Below are 18,452 nucleotides of genomic sequence, written 5' to 3'. Positions count from 1 at the left end.
CCATATGGTTTATAGGTGCACATCAAGGCAATTACGCACTACATATGCCTGCTATGCGGGAGAGAGCGACAGTGAGATATGCGGGCAGGCTTATGAAGCGGTAGCGCAAGATGTGACCCTTTTTCCATGTATCAATTGGGGGACTTCATTGGAGGAGTCATGCTTTAGCTGCCGTAGGCAGCTTTGCAATGAGCTGGGATTTATTCAGGGATGCATTCATGCAGAGGTCCACTGTGGTTTGTAAGCTGTAGCTTACTACCATGCCAAAAACTACTCCGGGAGTGGAGTGGGAGAGATGCTTAAAGCATCGTGTGACAGCCAAGCTGGGGTTAGCATAGACCATGGCTGAAATTGTCAGCGACTTATCACTTCACTAAATTTCGCGAAGAGAGATTTGAGAATTGCATAAAAAATGCATACCCAATTAAGAACGAACGGATTACTTTTAGACTCAAGTGCGTGTGTTTGTCCGCTGCACTTGGTTTATGCGGGAAATGCATAAGTCGCTTAAACACTATTAATCCAATAGACAGAGCAATAATTTAATTGAACATGTATGCGTCACAAACTTATCTCCGTCATCATATTTGCCTGGGAAACATACATATTTCATGTGAAAATCCGTTAGTCCAAGAACTTCATCAAACTCTTAGTGAAACTTTTAAGCCGTATAATACCGATGCGTAAATGGTCTTAAGGTATCAGATTAGCTTATGCCCTGTTTATACTTCAGAGTGAAAAGTAAAATATATAATTTAAAATGTAAAAAAATTAAAAATTTAAAACGCTAGCGCAAATCAGAAACTTCTGGCGACAGCTGCAGACGTGACCACATATTCCCAACGATTAAAACCATTGTCCTTTCGGCACCTGACTGGGTTGGTGTGAGGCCTGCCGCAGGCTTTCCGGAGGACTTACGTTTTTCTATATTTTTTGTGTAATTTTTTTTTAATTTTGTTACTGTTATTTTTCACACTATTGTTTGTTTCCTTTGCCACTTTAGCGCCCATTACATTAACTTTGCCTGCATTTGATCGCTTGCACAACACATACCGGTATGAATGTGTATGAGTCGACATTTCTGTTGTCTTTGTGTCTGTGGCTGGGAAAATAAGCCGCAACAACAGCTTTTATTTAGGCTTGTAGTATTAACACGTTCACATTCACATTTTCTGGCAACAGCAGCAAACACTTGCTTAGGTGTCCATGGGTTGCGAAAAAATAAATACGAAGTAGTTATTTAATCTCATTACCTATATTTAACAAATGTATTGCCACTCGTTGATATTTTCCGGAAATGTCATAAAAAAGCGCATTTGGAGTTAGTGCAAGTTGTTGAAATTTCCCCCCGCAAATCCGAGTCGGTCGAGAAATCGAGGTTGAGAATTTCAGTCACACTCTTGGTATTGTGATTCTACTTCCGGAACAATTTCGTGCTAATTGAAATTTTTTCTGATATGAAGTTGGCCATTTCTAATCGAGTTTGCCATCTTTTGAATCCAAAACAGAGACAATAAATTGTCCACTCGGACTCACAATCCTTCAAAGATTGAAAACTGTCTATACATACAATTGTAGGTTAAATAATATAATTGAAAAAAAATTTACTTGTATTCATTATTAATGTATCTTTTTTCCCTGGAAATTCTAGTTGCTATGCCTAGTTCCTGGCAACACCCTATACAATGAAAATGCCTGTGGAGAGGTAAATTAATACGTGTGTGCACTATTGGCGTTTTGTCTACGAATACTTATTCATATTTACATATATACAACCTATCGGTTTATACCCAGTTTCTCGTAAATAGAGTGTAACCTTTCAACTTAATCCAGCGACAATACACCTGTTCGTTCGCTTATACGCCCTACTTCTCCGGAACTGGTCAGCTCATTGAGTGACTGTATGTCTGACTGACTAACGGACCACTTGACTAGTTGACTGGCTGTCGAGTGACTGGCCATTCACACCGTGCCACCATTGCCCGCTGCGAAAGTTCACGCCAGTACAGTGGTCTCGTTGCATGAGAATGCTGCAATGTCTTGTTAATGTCGTTTTTGTGCTTTTAGTTCGCATTGTTATAGCTGTTTGTTAGTCTTGTTGTGCTGTTGTGCTGTTGTCGGCATTGTTAGTATTTTTGCATAAATAAATTCTTGCAGCGTGGTACAAATAGCAGCGGATTAAAGTCTTTACCCCAGTGAGTGTTACATCCTCGTACACACACATAAGCGTACTCGCACACAAGCAAAATGTGTAGGATCCCTGCAGTAAAATTTAGAGACAGTCTGACAAAGCGCTAGTTCCGAACTACATATCTCTGAACTGGTGCAAAAGGAATGCAGAGCGGGACAGTTGAAACTTGCGGTGTAAATGTGCAAATGCTCACTGCTCGTACAATACGAAAGTAGCTCAGCGAGAAGACCTCCGACTCAACCATCGTTGGTCGCGAGTTCAAATCGCGGTGGAGGCAGTTGTGAGTTTTCAAATTTAATGAATTTAAATTGTTGCGTGCAGCTTACAATATTTTTTTTTTTAATAAAATGTGTCACAAAAACGGAATCTTTAAAAGAAAAGAAAAAACGAAAAAAAATCCAAAAATCGAATCGCAAAAACGTTTTGTTATACAAAAAAAAATGGAACCAGTTAAAAACCGGTTACAAAGTAATGCACTGGGCGACAATTGCCACCGCCAATGACATCGCCGTGCAAAACTGGACAGTTGAAAGCATTGCTTGGGTATTGAGCTAGAACTGGTACTGTCGGCAAAAGGTCTAGTTCTACGCTAGTTCTAGGCTAGTCAGATTTTCTGCAGGGATGTGCTCGTGTTCTGTGATATTCTTCCTCTTGTCGTCACTTACGGCACCTATACACTTACGCGTCTACGTACTTCTTCTCTTTCACTCTGCTACCCTTCATTTTTGGGCATCTATTTTTGCAGCTGTTTGCCGCATAACATTTGTGATGTGCAACATTTCAAGGATTTCCTTTCTGACGTCTGAAGTAGCTTAAATTTTTATAAGCATAAAGTATTTCTTGTGCCATGAGCTACCATCTGTCTACTGCACAACGTGACACCCAATCTAGCTAGCTAGCTAGCTTGCCACTCATGCGCCTTCCTTAAGTGCAGGAGCTTAAAAGTGCTGTAAACTCGGAACTACTTGCCAAGCTCCTCATTGTGTTGCGTAGGGAATTTAGTCGTAAAATGTGTGGCATTTACCACTGCATTTGCGGCACATCGCCACAACCGTTGCTCAGTCACCTACTGCACGAAAGTATGCACATACATACATATGTAAATTCTTTGAGTGAGTGTAGCGCGTGGATGGAGCGTTCGGTATTTTTATATGCCACCAGAGATCTGGCAAAAGCATGAATGTCATTTTTCGGTATGGGACGAAGGTATGAAAGGGTTTATTGCTCACATTAAATGAGTATTGTGTGGTGTTGCAAATACTACTATGTAAAGCTTAATTACCCTTATCTAAATAAAGCGTTAATTAGCTTCAGGTAAAAAAATATTTTTAAGTATACTATATATGTAACTGCATATAAAAATGCCGAAATGGCAAGTTGGTATTCTCTTAGGTATGTCGGAGAAGCCAAAAAGTTGTCTCGCTTGCATCAGAAACGATTTTACAGCTGTTTTAAAACATCAATAATTATCCTATGTTCAAATAATATTTATCGTTCATTGCATAAAGATTAATTTATGTCTTTGCCATTTCTTTCAATTTACTCTTTCATTACTATTAACAAAGGCAATTTAAAATATATTTTTGGATTGTTCTATGTATTTAAATGCCTTCTGCAAACTCCGTAATAACGACATAACTCAAATTATAAAAATTTTCAGTAGAGCCAATTAAAATTTTCGTATTACATATGTGCAGTGATTCTATAGTGAACATTTTTAAGCTTTCAAAGATTTAGTAAGGTTCAGTCTGGAAAAGTTATTTTATTTAAACAATAAGTAACTATTACTAAGTAGTTAAACGAAATTTTATTTCTTTATTTCCTATAAAAACATCACTAACCGATCGACAGTTTTTGACTTATGCCAATGTTCACGATAAACAGTGATCACAACTGAGACATGCATTTTCGCTTGCATTTTATAAGCAGGAACTGTAAATCAGCTGAAAAGGAAAATACTAAAGGAAGATATGTACGCTTATGGATTAAGTTAACATGTAGAGTAATCTAACAATTTCTTACGATAAATTAAGTCAAAAATAGTTGAACTTCATGGGTTGCAGACTATAAGTCGGTTAGTCTAGACTTAACTTAACTTACGGAAGAAATCTTCAATGATTACTAAACACGTTAATTTAGCCAGAAGGGAAAATTTATTGTTTTTGTATTTTCCTTTTCAGCTGATTGTCACTTTACTGCCTATATTTAAGCTACATCAAAATATTTCTGAACAAAAATATTTTGTGTTGGTCATTATATTAGGTTGCGTTACGTAAATTAAGTCTAGAGTAATTGAGACTTTAGATTTTCTGACAATTGCGTCCTCTATAGGATTGGTAACAATTAGATATATGTCGATTTTCCACAGAGAAATATAGTTATTTTGTAACCCAATCCTCTATATATTTTAAATGCAAGAACTATTGAGTTATGTCGTTATTTGAGAATACCATCGATATGTACTTGCCTGTTTTATTTTATATCTCTCAATTATTTCATAACTTATTTATTTGAATTTCAAATAATAACACCATTTTACATTTTCTTTTTTGTAGGCAAACCGTCAAAAGTCATCCACTTGCGTAACATTCCAAATGAATCCAGCGAATCAGATGTCATCTCATTAGGTGTACCGTTTGGTCGAGTTACAAATGTGCTCGTCCTTAAGGGCAAAAATCAAGCTTTTCTCGAAATGGCCGATGAAGTATCCGCGACATCGATGGTCTCGTGTTACACTGTCACCCCTCCTCATATGCGCGGACGCATGGTTTACGTGCAGTTCTCCAATCATCGCGAATTGAAGACAGATCAGAGTCACAACAATGTGAGTTTCAAATATAGCTATTTGTGACTTTTTTATCATGAACTTAAATTGCGCGAACAAAGCTTTTTGTTAGACTTTTGTAGTAATATGTAGTTACGTTGTAAGTTCGTGTACATACTCCCCAAATGTGAAATGGAGATTGTTTTAATAAAACGATTGAATTTCTCATTTGCGAAGTTGCACCAGTTGTTCATCCTGACTGAGAACAAATTCCTCTGCCCTTGGTTCTTCCACCGTATTCGTTGGCGCCCGGCTTTCGTTGTCCGCCTAGTTGCCGAACCGAAGGATCTTTTCACTGGAGCTTTGTCGTCCATGCGTACAACATGCCCGAACCAGCGCAATCGTTGCAGTTTTATGCTTTTTCGGTCCATGCCGTTAAAACGCTTGTACAGTTTGTCTTTCCATCGTCTTCGGTACCACTCGACCACGCGATCAGGGATATATATCTTGCATAGGATAGCTCTCTCTCGAAAGCCCCCAAAACCTTCTGGTCTTTGTTCGAAATCGTTATGTTCTATATAAAAGAGCAGATATGAGTACATCTGTATATCAATATCAAGTCGTACAGGGGTTGTGCATTCCTAGGCATAAGGCTTAAAGCCTATTGGAATATTTATATGCATAAAAATACATACGGGGTATTCACGATCCGGTGCATATGGTCTAACATGGTGCATAGATAGCATAAATAGCATGATTGTTGTTGTTTCATGTATTCAAACAACAACAAAATTAGCCAATCATGCTATCTATGCACCATGGTAGACAGTATGCACCGGATTGTAAATATCCATATAGTTACCAGAAAGATACATTTCTAGACATACGCAGGCTTTAATATTTTGCGACGTAGTTTCTGATAAACATACATATGTATGTACGTATGAATGCATATGTACATACCTACCAGCAGCTGTAATTAGTTGGAAAAAATATCTGTACATAAATATACATTTGTACATACAATAACAATTACGTAGATAATTCGAATGGAAATTCACACGCACAAAATGGACGCTCATTGCAGTCATTAATTTTAAATATTCTCATTTATAGAAAATATGGATAGACGTGTAACATATATCTGGTATACAGTTTGTCTGGTTAAAGTCATTTAAAGACCCGCATCCCTGCGCACTGCTATTGGGTGCGCATCCACAAACTACCACAGAAGGTGGTTAACCCGACACTTTTTAATTAATCACAATTTGTAACAAATTATACCCAAAGTATGCTTTAAATCACGGACAGCAAACGAACCCAGTTCACTGCTGGCAAAGACATTGAAAGCATACCCAATAAACATTTTTATTAAATCAAACTGTTGGTCACTATCGATACAGCAGACTATTTTTTTCTTTCGCTTTTAAGCTTTAATGCCCACCCAGTAGCTTATTTCTGCAGATCAGTCACAAAATGATTAAACACAAAATAATATTATCAAAAAATGTTCACTCAAGTTAATAAATGAAATGTTCAATTCACTCATAACAGCGACCGCGTGGTCGAGGACCCATTTTGCGATTGATAGACTTCCACATTTTTGCTTAGTTGACACAGATGAACGGAACGTAATGCTAAACAATTATTTCTCAAACCGTTCTGAAGTTGATAAACAATATTTGAGAAAAATTTTAGTTTCAAATGATAAACAATGCTGAAAATCAAATTGAGATAAAAATTTCCTTAATCGTTTGAAAATGTTTGTTCTAGTGTTTGTTGGGTATGTAAATGCCAGTGCACACATCTGTGTACTACATATGAATGTGTATAGATATAAAGAATCGTTTATCCACATTTAAAACGGCATTTGTGGCCGTTATTTCGACTTTAACCCTGGTAGTACTGCCCTCATTTACAACTTAAACCCTCACGTATTGCTGCATACACCTTCACGCACACATGTAATCCTAAGTGTATGTGCCTTTGTGCGCCTACATATAATTTCGTGCGAAAGTAAGTGATTAATTTTGTTGTTTGGAGACTGCTTTGTTGTCTGTCACCTGCCAACGTTTTTCATGAAAAGGTCAAAGGAGACTGTTTAAGCTAGTAAAAGGGTGCAAATGTGCGTTTGTCAGCGTTCGGAATATGCCAGTAAGTCAGTCATGCAGACGTTTTCTGTCTGTTGCTCCAGCCTGTCACTGAGTGCGTCAATTGGGCATCCTACATAAGTCAAGTAGACAGCTATGTCTTGTTTTGTTACTCCACCCCAATCCTCCGCAACCCCCACACATTTACAATAAATGAAGATTTAGTTGCCGTGACAAGGTAAGAAAACTACAATCTGTTACATTTCACTGATTACCGACAACATATCTTAAACACTCGCGATATATGTAGATATAGTGCATGCCTCTGGCTACATAAATATACCTTGGAAATGTTGAGATTAAATGAATTTGACATACGTACATAATATTTAGTATTTGTTTTATAAAAGTGCAGTTCAAAATTTGTACAAAAGTTATAAAAATTTCCACCATAATTTCAATCTTTTTATTCAGAATATTAAGAAAAATGGTCGATATGCAGTTTTGTAGCCCAAATTACGGTTGATTTTCGAGAATTTTGCCTGTCGCATTTGCCTTCATCTAACGAATAAACGCAATTTATTATTTTAGGTGTGTATATTCACCGATCCTATCCCATATAAGCTAAAGGTGATTTCAATTTTTAAAAGCTTTTATTTAATTTGCACTTTATGTATGTATGTAAGCATGTTTGTTTGGGCCAAATCTTGCAATCGATTTTTAACCAACTTCCCGATCAGCTAGATACTTCAATTTTTAAACCTAGTTTAGAACCCGATGGCATACCATATGGAAGGCGAATTAATCCGGCGATCTATTTGAGAACCCCGTATATAGTATGATTTAGCTTACATTTGGAATATAATATATATTATATTTCTTAGATGAAAAGGACTAACTCCCCGCAAAATTTCGTCGATAGGTGGCGCAGGAGTTGCGATAGTTGGAAAACTCATATGGTAGGATTTGGTTCATATTTGTATTCAAAATATTTTTTTTTACTATTCACTTAATTCAATTTGATTTTCCTCGAAGAATAAAAACAAGCAGATCGGTTTGCGTTGGACACAGCATACTTTGCCAATCGCTGAAAAAAGATCGTGTCGATTGGTAAAAAGAAATGTTCAAGACGTGTGAATATGAACACGAAACTGAACCACGATGGACTGTATGGTCTTTCAAGACGAGCCTAATCCAGGAAACGTTGTTCACGCACCTCAAAGCAAATGGTCGCCGGGACTTTGCCGAATAACTGGACACCGTTTCAGTAACGGTCAATTCTGAATATTACACCAGTATATGATTGCCGGACAATGGAAGTTCTCACACATTAGCTAAAAAAAAAACCGTATTTGAGCATGCATGTCATCGAATTGGTGGGTCATTCGCTCAACAGTCTTGGTTTAGCACCCAATGATTTTTTCTTATTACCACAGATAAAAAATATATTGCTGGGTCAAAGTTTTCCGTCGGCTGACCGCATGTTTTGAATTAAATGTTTCAAGTATATGCAAACATCACAAATAGCACTCGGTATTACATAATGTTCTGAGTGCGTTTAACATTGAAAATGTCAAACTCTACGATGCCAATGCTAAATTGGATATATTCACATTAGAGTTACAATATTTCAACACTTAAGTATCAGGTAATAAGAGGGAAGTCGACTTTGTTTGCTAATTTGTGCTTGGTATACGCAATCGTAACGGCCGTAGTGGCTGTGAGGTGCGTCTACCAATCGGTTGTTCCGATAAACAGGTGTAACGTTTTCTTCAAAATTATGTGGCTACCTACTTAATGTATCTGGAATGTTGGGGTGGTACCTTCAAGTCACTTCGTGTCTCTTGTGCATAAATAACCGGCTACTTGTAACCGAATGCATCTGAAAATGAATAAGCCAAAAAATAAACTTAATTTGCATGCTGCCTGCAATGGAATTTGAAATTAACAATTGTGACAAGCATCTTTACGCACTCAGTTACAGCCAGACATGTAAATTTGCTTTCAAATCTTGAGTTTGAATCAACACCACAGTACGCAGTTAGTGCATTCATCGGCGTAGCCAGAATGAAATTTAGAGGGGGGCGGGGGGGACTCGACCCTATTAAGCTGGCATTTCAGGGTACTATTTTATATATATATAAGGAAAATTTGAAAGTTAGGGGGGGGGGGGCTCGAGCACCCCCTGCCCCTACCTGGCTACGCCCATGAGTTCATTTGTACATACACATTTTTAATTATGAAAAGCATCCGCACAGTGCGAAACGCCATCCGTGAAGTGCAAAATGCTTCATTTTAATAGGGACGTATTTGAATTGAATATTCCCATTACAAACATTACTTTTGAACACGTTTTCGTTTGGTTCAAATACGTTTTTATTTGATTTTACTATTTTTTCTCTTCAATGTATGTATACCCAGATGTGGGCATTCTAAATTTTAGGCTTGCTATATTTTGGTATGAAAATATTATTTTTAAATACGAACATTTTTAAACGATAACTGCATAACGCAGTGTATGGAAACTCGTACCGCCTTAAATTATAGGAACAGCTTTGAAAAATGATCATAATTCTATGCAAAACTGAACACCGTTCCACAAAAAAATATAAAGTTAACAGGTGTTGACGGTGCGTGTTATTTAGTAAAACTGAAACCACCAAAAAAAAACCAAAAATGTGGCAGAACTGAATGAACCTCTGGACAAAATTTTCACTGGCTGTATAGGTGAAGTGGAAGGAATGGATTCTGGAACTTCCTGCTTGCAATACTCCCTCAGGTCTAATAGTTTTCCCGTCAAAGGTTCGCTTTTATCTCTGCGCGCATAATGCACAGCCCTATCTGTCAAAAAAACACACGGAGTTAAAAGATCTAACTTTCTTGGTGGTTCCTAAAAGTCCAAAAAACAGTGCTACATTTTGTTTTTGGTAACGGTTTTCATTATGTACATACATATATACTTACTTAGTATCTATTTTTATATACAAATATCTAGAAAATAAACATATCGGTTGTGATTCGGTCTGCCTTCGGTGGATCAAGTGCTTCTCTTTGTTATCATAATATTTTGTTCTAGCGGCGTTCTATAGATCGTGGGTTGGTTTGGAGTTTACGCAGTCCATTGCTAGAATAAAATTACTTTAAATTTTAAAGTTGTTAACTCTGGAATGCGCCTCTCGTGGAGTGGTTTTTGCCTTAAATGCATTTCGTGGACACAGGCGACGACTGGAAAGGTTTTTGATGCCTTCAGTTGAACAAGAGATTTAGCCGTTTCAATGTTGTACATACAATCATATGTGACATAATTTTATATTGTATAGGTAGCTACAACAAAGAAAGAATGATTAAATTAATTTGCTCTTGTAGACTTGCTAAAATAAGTGAACAACATTTTTGTATTCGATATATCGTGATTATTAATTACTTATTTTATTTTTTTGAATACTTTACTTTGTATAATTACTAACACATAGATTAATGCATACATATATTTATGTATTTTTTTATGTACATATGATTGCTGTTCATGAAGAATTAAGTCATTTTTTGTTAAAGCCATTACATTTTCACTACGCGAACATTATTTATTTATGAAATAATTAGCCAAGCTGACACGAAGTGTATTTGCGAGTGGAATTAAATGTGTAATCCGCTTTTGTCTCTTTCCACTCATCAATGACCCAAAAAGATTATTATTTGCCTGCGCAGTTTTAATATACCTGCACTTACGTTCGTACAGTGACAGTCAGCAGAGTAGGTTCACCATGATTTTTAACTTCGCCAAAGAGGGCTCATCTACTAGTTTATCCGCAAGTGGTATTGAATCCAGTTCAACTCACAAATAAACAACTCCAAAAGCAATCTCATTGGCACTATGATTGGTTATTTTTAGACGTTATTAAAAATTAATGAAAAAATTAAAATTTAATCGATCAGTAGAAAAGGTTGAGTGCAAAAATCTAGTTTTTTTTTCATTATTTTCAAATCCCATTACTGTCAACTTACGCTATTTTAAGTCTGTTTAAATAATTTTTGGGTAGAATTTCAGCCAATCAAGACAATAAAGTCGGATGATTCTGCTGTTGATTAGTTAAACAAGTAATTTTTAAAATAAAAACCCAATCATATAAAAATTTAGTAGTACCGCAAACCTTTCGAAAACGGTTCCCGTGGTCCAATGTTATCTATACGGTAACGTAAAAAAGTATTCCGATAAATTTTTACCTTCCTCCGTTTTTTAAAGATGGTTAATAGTAGGATGTCGCAGAACCTATTCTGAGTAACAATCAAATTTTAATTTTTTTTCACATTATGTACTTTTGAAAATCCTCAACAAATTGTTTTAATATTGTTTGTGAATTGAACTGTCCAAGTTAAAAATCATGTTGAACATTTTCTTCTGAGAGGCACTGTATGTATGAACTTGTTGCCTTTGAACTTTTTTCCTAGATTTCATTATTTTTTGAATTCACTTCGTATGCTTGTTTTTGCACAGTCACACATACGCACATACAAAACCGTAAGCAGTGTATTTTTATGCTAAATATTACATCGCAACCTTTCAACCCTTTTATCTACTTCTTCCGGTTGCTGTTGTGGCAGCTCAAAAATTAATTTATCAAAATTACCCACAAAAACAATCACACATCACATTTGATCCCACAAAACACTTGCAACAGCGCTAAATCTCCTACGCGGTACACTTGTATACCTAAAAAAACATATGTATAAGTATACTTATACCCTGCAAAACTCGCGGCTACTCCATGCATGCATGTACAGAGTACTCACTAAGGATCAAGGAGTACTACAAAATTAACCAAAATGCCTAAAAAATGTGGTCTAATTAACATTGCGATGTCCTAGGGCAGGACCATATTCCAGCTCTGCATTACATCAGAGTAGCACAAAACTACGCCAACATATTAACAATGTCTTTGTTGATATATTTTTTCGTTTGTAAACGCTTTTGTTATGCACTTCACAGATGCGTTTTCATTGTTCGGACACATAAAACAAACATTTTTATTAGCATTTTAACATTATACCTCTGACGAGATTCGAGCCAGGACTTTCTAGAAGTTAGCAAATAACAGCGAGAAGTTTTGCACACTCAGCTACAGCCGTTCCGTAATTTTGTTTTCAAATGTTTAACTTGAATCAACTTAAAATCACATTTCGTTAAAACACGAGCAGTGATCGGGTAACAATAAGCTTGCGCAGAGACACGAGTTGGTCCGCTACAGCATGACAGAGGAACACTTTGTAAGTATTCAAATATGCCACAAATCGACTGCATGGTCCAAGCATTTTTGCAGGGTATGCATACGTGCTTGTAAATGTACATATCCATGTATGTATGTGTATATACAAAAAAAATTAAACAACTATGCTCAAACATAAGTATCCATTCACACCCAGTGGGAAAATTTAATGTTTTGTAATATACAATGTACAAAACAAAAAATACAATTCGACGTTGTATGATTCGTGCTCGAGAACATCTATAGACAGTCGAATAACTATGTTGGTATGTATCCGTTCGGTTACAGAACCTGGTGAGATAGATATTAGATATTTGTTGAGTAATTGATGCACTGTACCCAGCTTATACTATAACAGAGAAAATGAACGCATATTTATGTTCAGTCGCAAAAGTCGAATCTTTTATCACAGAAAAAGGTCACGATTTACTCATTTTCCCGCTGGGCGTATTTATAACTACAAACGCAAACATACACACGCACTCATACATAGATACATACATATGCACAAATATTTTATTTGGTATATTTGCCTCCTGTCCCTTTAGCCGGTTTCACCTTTTACCATTAGGGCATGTCACTTTCTACCCGCCACATCCCCGAAGTTGTCTAGTCATCACCCTCTCCTGATATCCTTCAATCTCAACCGTTGCTCCATTCGTCTTAATTTTTTCGGCAACTTGTACTCGGAAGTGGAACTCAAAGCAAACCTTGAGCGTTCGCATTTGGCTGCAGATATCCTTAGAAATCCATCTGTTCGCAATCACCAAAGTGCCAACTGTCTTCGCAATTCACTCAGTGTTTCACCGAATATATTTCTCGATCAACCATAAATACAAATTGTTTCTTGTATGTTCACTTGTGCTTCCACGTGACATATTAGTTTCTTTTTTTACCTTCCTCGTATGAATGTCCATATTCTTGTATGTATGTATGTATGTATACATGTATTTGCTGTTGCATTCTTTGCGTCAGACCAAACAAGCTTCTGCTCCACAAGAGTGGCTGACAGCTTTGGAGCTTATTATAGGTAAAATTTCTTGCTTGTATTGCGTTGCTTAGCTAATTTGCTTGTTTGCTTTCTTACCTATTGTTGCCCTGGTGCTATGAGCTTCATACGATGATTGCAAAATCTTGTTGTATGAGGGTTAATCCCCCAGGGTATACTATAGAATACGAAGCAAATACCTTGAAATGCTCACAACATGTGAGAGAGACAGATTGTCTGAACAGAAGCACCCCCAGAAATATGGAAGTACGCAAATCTGGGTATACCACTGTAAGCAAATTCTTAAAGGCATCATGTGCGAGTGGGTGAATCCTAGTAAATACCATGCTAAAAATGTAACTAGTCCGATATGACTACGGAATAACTTTCCAAGAAACATATTTTTATATAGAACTAGCAAAGCACCCGACCTTGTTCGGGGTAAACAAATCAAAATATAAAATCGTAGTACAAGTATTTAATTCAGCATAAATTAAAGCAGACAAACTATACATTCCGTTTATCTGCCTTTTCGCTTAGCTGTTTTAGAATAGCGACACTTTTCCGGTAGAATGCTTATTTCGGAAGGAGATTTATACATTATGAATGAACATTTTTCGTTAAACAGCAGCGCGATCAAAAAAAAAAACGATTTAATCCTTCCGTTCCGAAATGGTCTAAAGACTATAAGACACAGTTTTAAATATCCGAGTGATATACATAATTGATGAATACATATGTAGCCCCCTTTTAAAAACTCATTTATATATACTTTATTCTAAACAACTCCCATATATGTATATGTATGTCTGCATACCAAATTTCAAGTTCATGTGAATTATGGTTCCCAATTTATGGCTGATTAAAAATTCCACGCTTATGCTCCACTTTCCCTTTTACAAACTCATGTATACAAATTTAACCATACAGAAACCACACGTTTTCTTACAACCAAAATTGTACCTTTTACATTTCGCTGCGTAACAAAACTTCACTATAAGCACCTACCATGGATACGTATTCATACCAAATTCCATCATATTTCACGCCTGTGGAATATTCCACACCCCTTTCTAAAAACTCATTTATATATACCTTACTATAAGCACCTACCGTAGATACGTCTGCATACTAAATTTCAATTTCATGTGACATATGGTTCCGAAGTTATATCTGATAAAAATTTCCACGACTATGGGATGTGCCATGCCCCCTTTTATAAATTCATTTATATATACCTTACTATAGGCCCCTGCTGTAGATATGTCTGCACTCCAAATTTTAAGTTGATGTGACTTATGGTTCCGAAGTTATAGTTGGTAAAATCCTCCACGCCTATGGGATGTGCCGCGCCCCTTTTTATTAATTCATTTATGTATACCTTACTATAAGCGCCTACCATAGGTATGCCCGCATACCAAATTTCAAGTTCTTGGGACTTATATTTCCGAAGTTATAGCTGATAAAAAGGTTCACGCCTGTGGGGTGTGCCACGCCCCTTTTTACAAACTCATGTATATATGTATATATCGTCATACCTTTACTCGCATTACTATGTAGTTCCGTGTGCTCAGTTGTAGGTTCCTTAAAATAGTTGGTTTTCGGGTTTGATACTGCTTCGTGTATTGTGTTCGCACAATTGTCGTTTTTCCGTTGGGCCGTTATATACATCTTCATGTCCAATGGTGATAATTCTGAAATCCATAAGTTTTTAAAAAACCAAAAGGAAGTTAACGTCTACTGTATTGATAACGGCAAACCTGATATATAGATACATTGGGAAACGTACAAACTGTGCCTCAGAGGGTGTGGATAGCAAAAGATCCCGATACCGTATATATGTCTGCATACAAAATTTCAATTTCATTTGCCTTATAGTTTTGAAGTTATAGCTGATAAAAATTTCCACGCCTATGGGATGAGCCACGCCCCCTTTTGCCAACTCATTTATATATACCTTACCATAAGCACCTGCCATAGATACGTCTGCGTATCAAATTTCAATTTCATGTGACTTATGGTTTTGAATTTATAGCTGATAAAATTTCCATGAATATGGGATGTGCCACGCCCTTTTTATAAACTCATGTATATACATATAGCTATAATACTATAAGCACCTACCATAGATATGCCTGCACACCAAATTCAATTTTATGTGACTTATGGTTTTGAAGTTATAGCTGATGAAATTTCGACGCCTATGGGATGGGCCACGCCCCATTTACAAAGCCATTTATATATACCTTACTATAAGCACCTACCATAGATATGCCTGCGCACCAAATTTCAATTTCATGTGACTTATGGTTTTGAAGTTATAGCTGATAAAATTTCCACGAATATGGGATGTGCCACGCCCCTTTTACAAAGCCATTTATATATACCTTACTATGACCACCTACCATAGATATGTTGGCATACCAAATTTCAAGTTGATGTGGCTTATGGTTCCGAAGTTATAGCAGATAAAAAATTTCAGGCCTATGGGATGTACCACGCCCCCTTTTACAAACTCGTTTATATATACCTGCCTATAAGCATCTACCATTGACATGTCTGCATACCAAGTTTCAAGTTCATTTGACTTATGGTCTGGAAGTTATGGCTGATTAAAAATTTCATGCCTATGGGAGGTGCCACGCCCCCTTATCGGATCCCAATTTTTTACCCTATTATAGGCCCAGGTGTCATGGCGATACTCTGTCAAAATTTTGTTCGATTCTGTCCGTCCGTTTAGACTGCAACCTGGCACATACACATACATACATACGTACTTCCACAAATATATAGTAGATATGAGTAGTCCACTTGCAAAGTGCGCTATGTAAAATTTTTTCGATTTTTAGTTTTTGGTGGATTACGTACCTGTATTTAAAGTAGTTTCATGTCCACTAACAACACAGTGCAAAATCTTTTTATATTCTGAAAAAATAGCACCAAATGTTAACTCTTCTTCCAAAAGTCGCTATCATACTTATTTATCTATATTCTGATGAACTTAGAAAAATGTTTTAGGTCGTATAGACTGTTAATGTTATCTTGCGTCATGTTAGGTTATGTTATAATTTTATAAGGCTCTTATTTTTTCAAAATTTTCAGGTAATAAAAAATAAAAAAGATTCATTTTAAATATTACTTGTTGTCGTAGTCGTTTTTTCAAATTTATGGTTTTCTATTATAAAATCACATAACGCTTTTTCAAGTGGACTACTCATATCTATCCTTCTTTTTAATAATTTTTGGGGATATCTCGGCCACAGGGCCAGAATCCATTCTAGCGCGCCAAGAGTCTGCTTGAGACAACCATATGTAATTTAGGGCCGCGGAACTCATTTTTGATATTTATTTTTATGTTAGAGTAATTTTAAAGGCCGAGGTCGCCCCTCGGCAGCCGATAGCAAACCTCCGAGTATATGAAAAACAGCTGCTCTTAAAAATACAATACAATCGCCGTTAGGAGTAGGCGTAAAACTGTAGGTCCCTCGCTTTTGTGTGACAACATCAAGGCGCATGCCACAAATCGGAGGAGAAGCTCGGCCAAGCACTAAGGTTAGCAGAGCGCGCTACCATTCCGCAGGACCTTGGTTCAAGCCTGGTTCAACTCAACATCAAAAAAATAAAAAACAAAAAAGCTTTTTTTTATAATAGCGGACGACCCCCGATTTTCAGTCGTCGTTCGGAGCGGGCGTAGGTGCCTCCCCTTTGTGTGACAACATCAAAGGTCACGCCACAAATCGAAGAAGCTGGGACAAACATTAACATACATATTTTTGTAAGCGCCATTTATTATTATTAATTTGGATGGTTTGGGGGGTCGTTCTCGAAATGTGTTCTACTACAGGAAATTCAAATTTAATGCGTAGCTATTCAGCATTCATTTTTAAAATGTATAAGACTGGAAGCAAATGACCTAGTTAAAAATATCCGATTAAGGTTGAACGCAGTGTGTATTTAATAACAATGTTTCAGGCGTTAAGAGTATTCGAAAGAGGAATAAGCAGTTGAGCAGATACTCCTTTCAAAACTTAAAGCAATATTCCTGTCAATATAAATGCAAACTTAAATTACACTGTATATGGGGTATTCACAACGATATCGTTAGTATATTTTTATCCGTTTAAAGTTTACGACAAAGAACAATACGACACATATGACACCGTTGTGACTACCCCAATCAAGTAGAAGAAGAATAATCGGACATGTTCTGCAATCGTACGATTTCAAATCGGTTTAATTTGCAAAATATTTTTTATAAATTTGTAATCAAGGATTAAATTTTGCAACGGGAAACTGCTAGAAACCCATCATTTACGTTATATCCATCGAATTAGTGCCAATTTTTCGCTCTTTGTTATAAATCCTCCGAACAGATTTTGTAAATCGTACGATTTGCGGAATATGCCTGAATGATTTTTTAGATAAATAGAAGCGCCCAATCCAAAAGCAAATGTACATCGAGCCACATTTTTACTGTTCAAGTAGTAATTTTTGGATCGTTTGTACTAGGGCTCGTAAAATTATCAGACTATTCGACTAATCGGTTAACCGATTATTCGATTCGTAACCGTTCGCATGCTTATTATTCGGTTAATTGTATTCGAATAGTCGTCCGCCTTCGATTATTCGGATAGTTGCTTTGCTTCGACTACTCGAGCATTGTAGCAAATCGAATTTCAGCAACCGAACTTTCATTGAAATTTCTTTGACAAATGAAAAAAAATTTATTTAAATATATACATGCACACATATGTATGTATATTCAGATTCAAAAAATGAGCGGACGCAAAAGGAGCTGGGTTTGGGATTTTTTCGAAAAAACAGAGGACGAAAAGGAAGTAACATGTTCCATATGTGGTGCAGTTTTGTGCTACACCTCCTCCACATCCTCACTGAACTACCATTTAACAAAAATCCATAACAAAAATCGCGAAAATGAGAGGTAGGTATTGCTTTAGCCATTGTCTCTAAAATATTTCGCAATAACATTTCAATAATTAGCGCACATTCTTGCAAAAAAAGTTTGCCTTAATTTTGCACATGCCATCTTATATATGTACTACGAATGTAACAAGACTTTTCATATATGTATATGCATCTGTAAATGCAAAAAAAAATCGAACTTAAAATATTCGATTAACCGAAAATGAACGGT

At 36.5% G+C, this 18,452-nt stretch overlaps 1 protein-coding gene across 1 annotated transcript in view; it reads left to right on the top strand.

Moving 5' to 3' along the window:
* Positions 1 to 18,452, top strand: part of LOC118738073 (polypyrimidine tract-binding protein 1) — a gene marked incomplete in the record, with an annotated part of 425,177 nt that overhangs the window by 285,373 nt on the left and 121,352 nt on the right. The window contains 1 exon segment of the mRNA XM_036468984.1: positions 4,747 to 5,015. Coding sequence (XP_036324877.1) covers positions 4,747 to 5,015 — 269 coding nt within the window.

This window comes from Rhagoletis pomonella, unplaced genomic scaffold (genome assembly GCF_013731165.1).
Source record: "Rhagoletis pomonella isolate Grant_MI unplaced genomic scaffold, Rhpom_1.0 Rhpom_scaffold_00004, whole genome shotgun sequence".
NCBI lineage: Eukaryota > Metazoa > Arthropoda > Insecta > Diptera > Tephritidae > Rhagoletis > Rhagoletis pomonella.
This window is presented reverse-complemented; position numbering and strand designations above follow the sequence as displayed.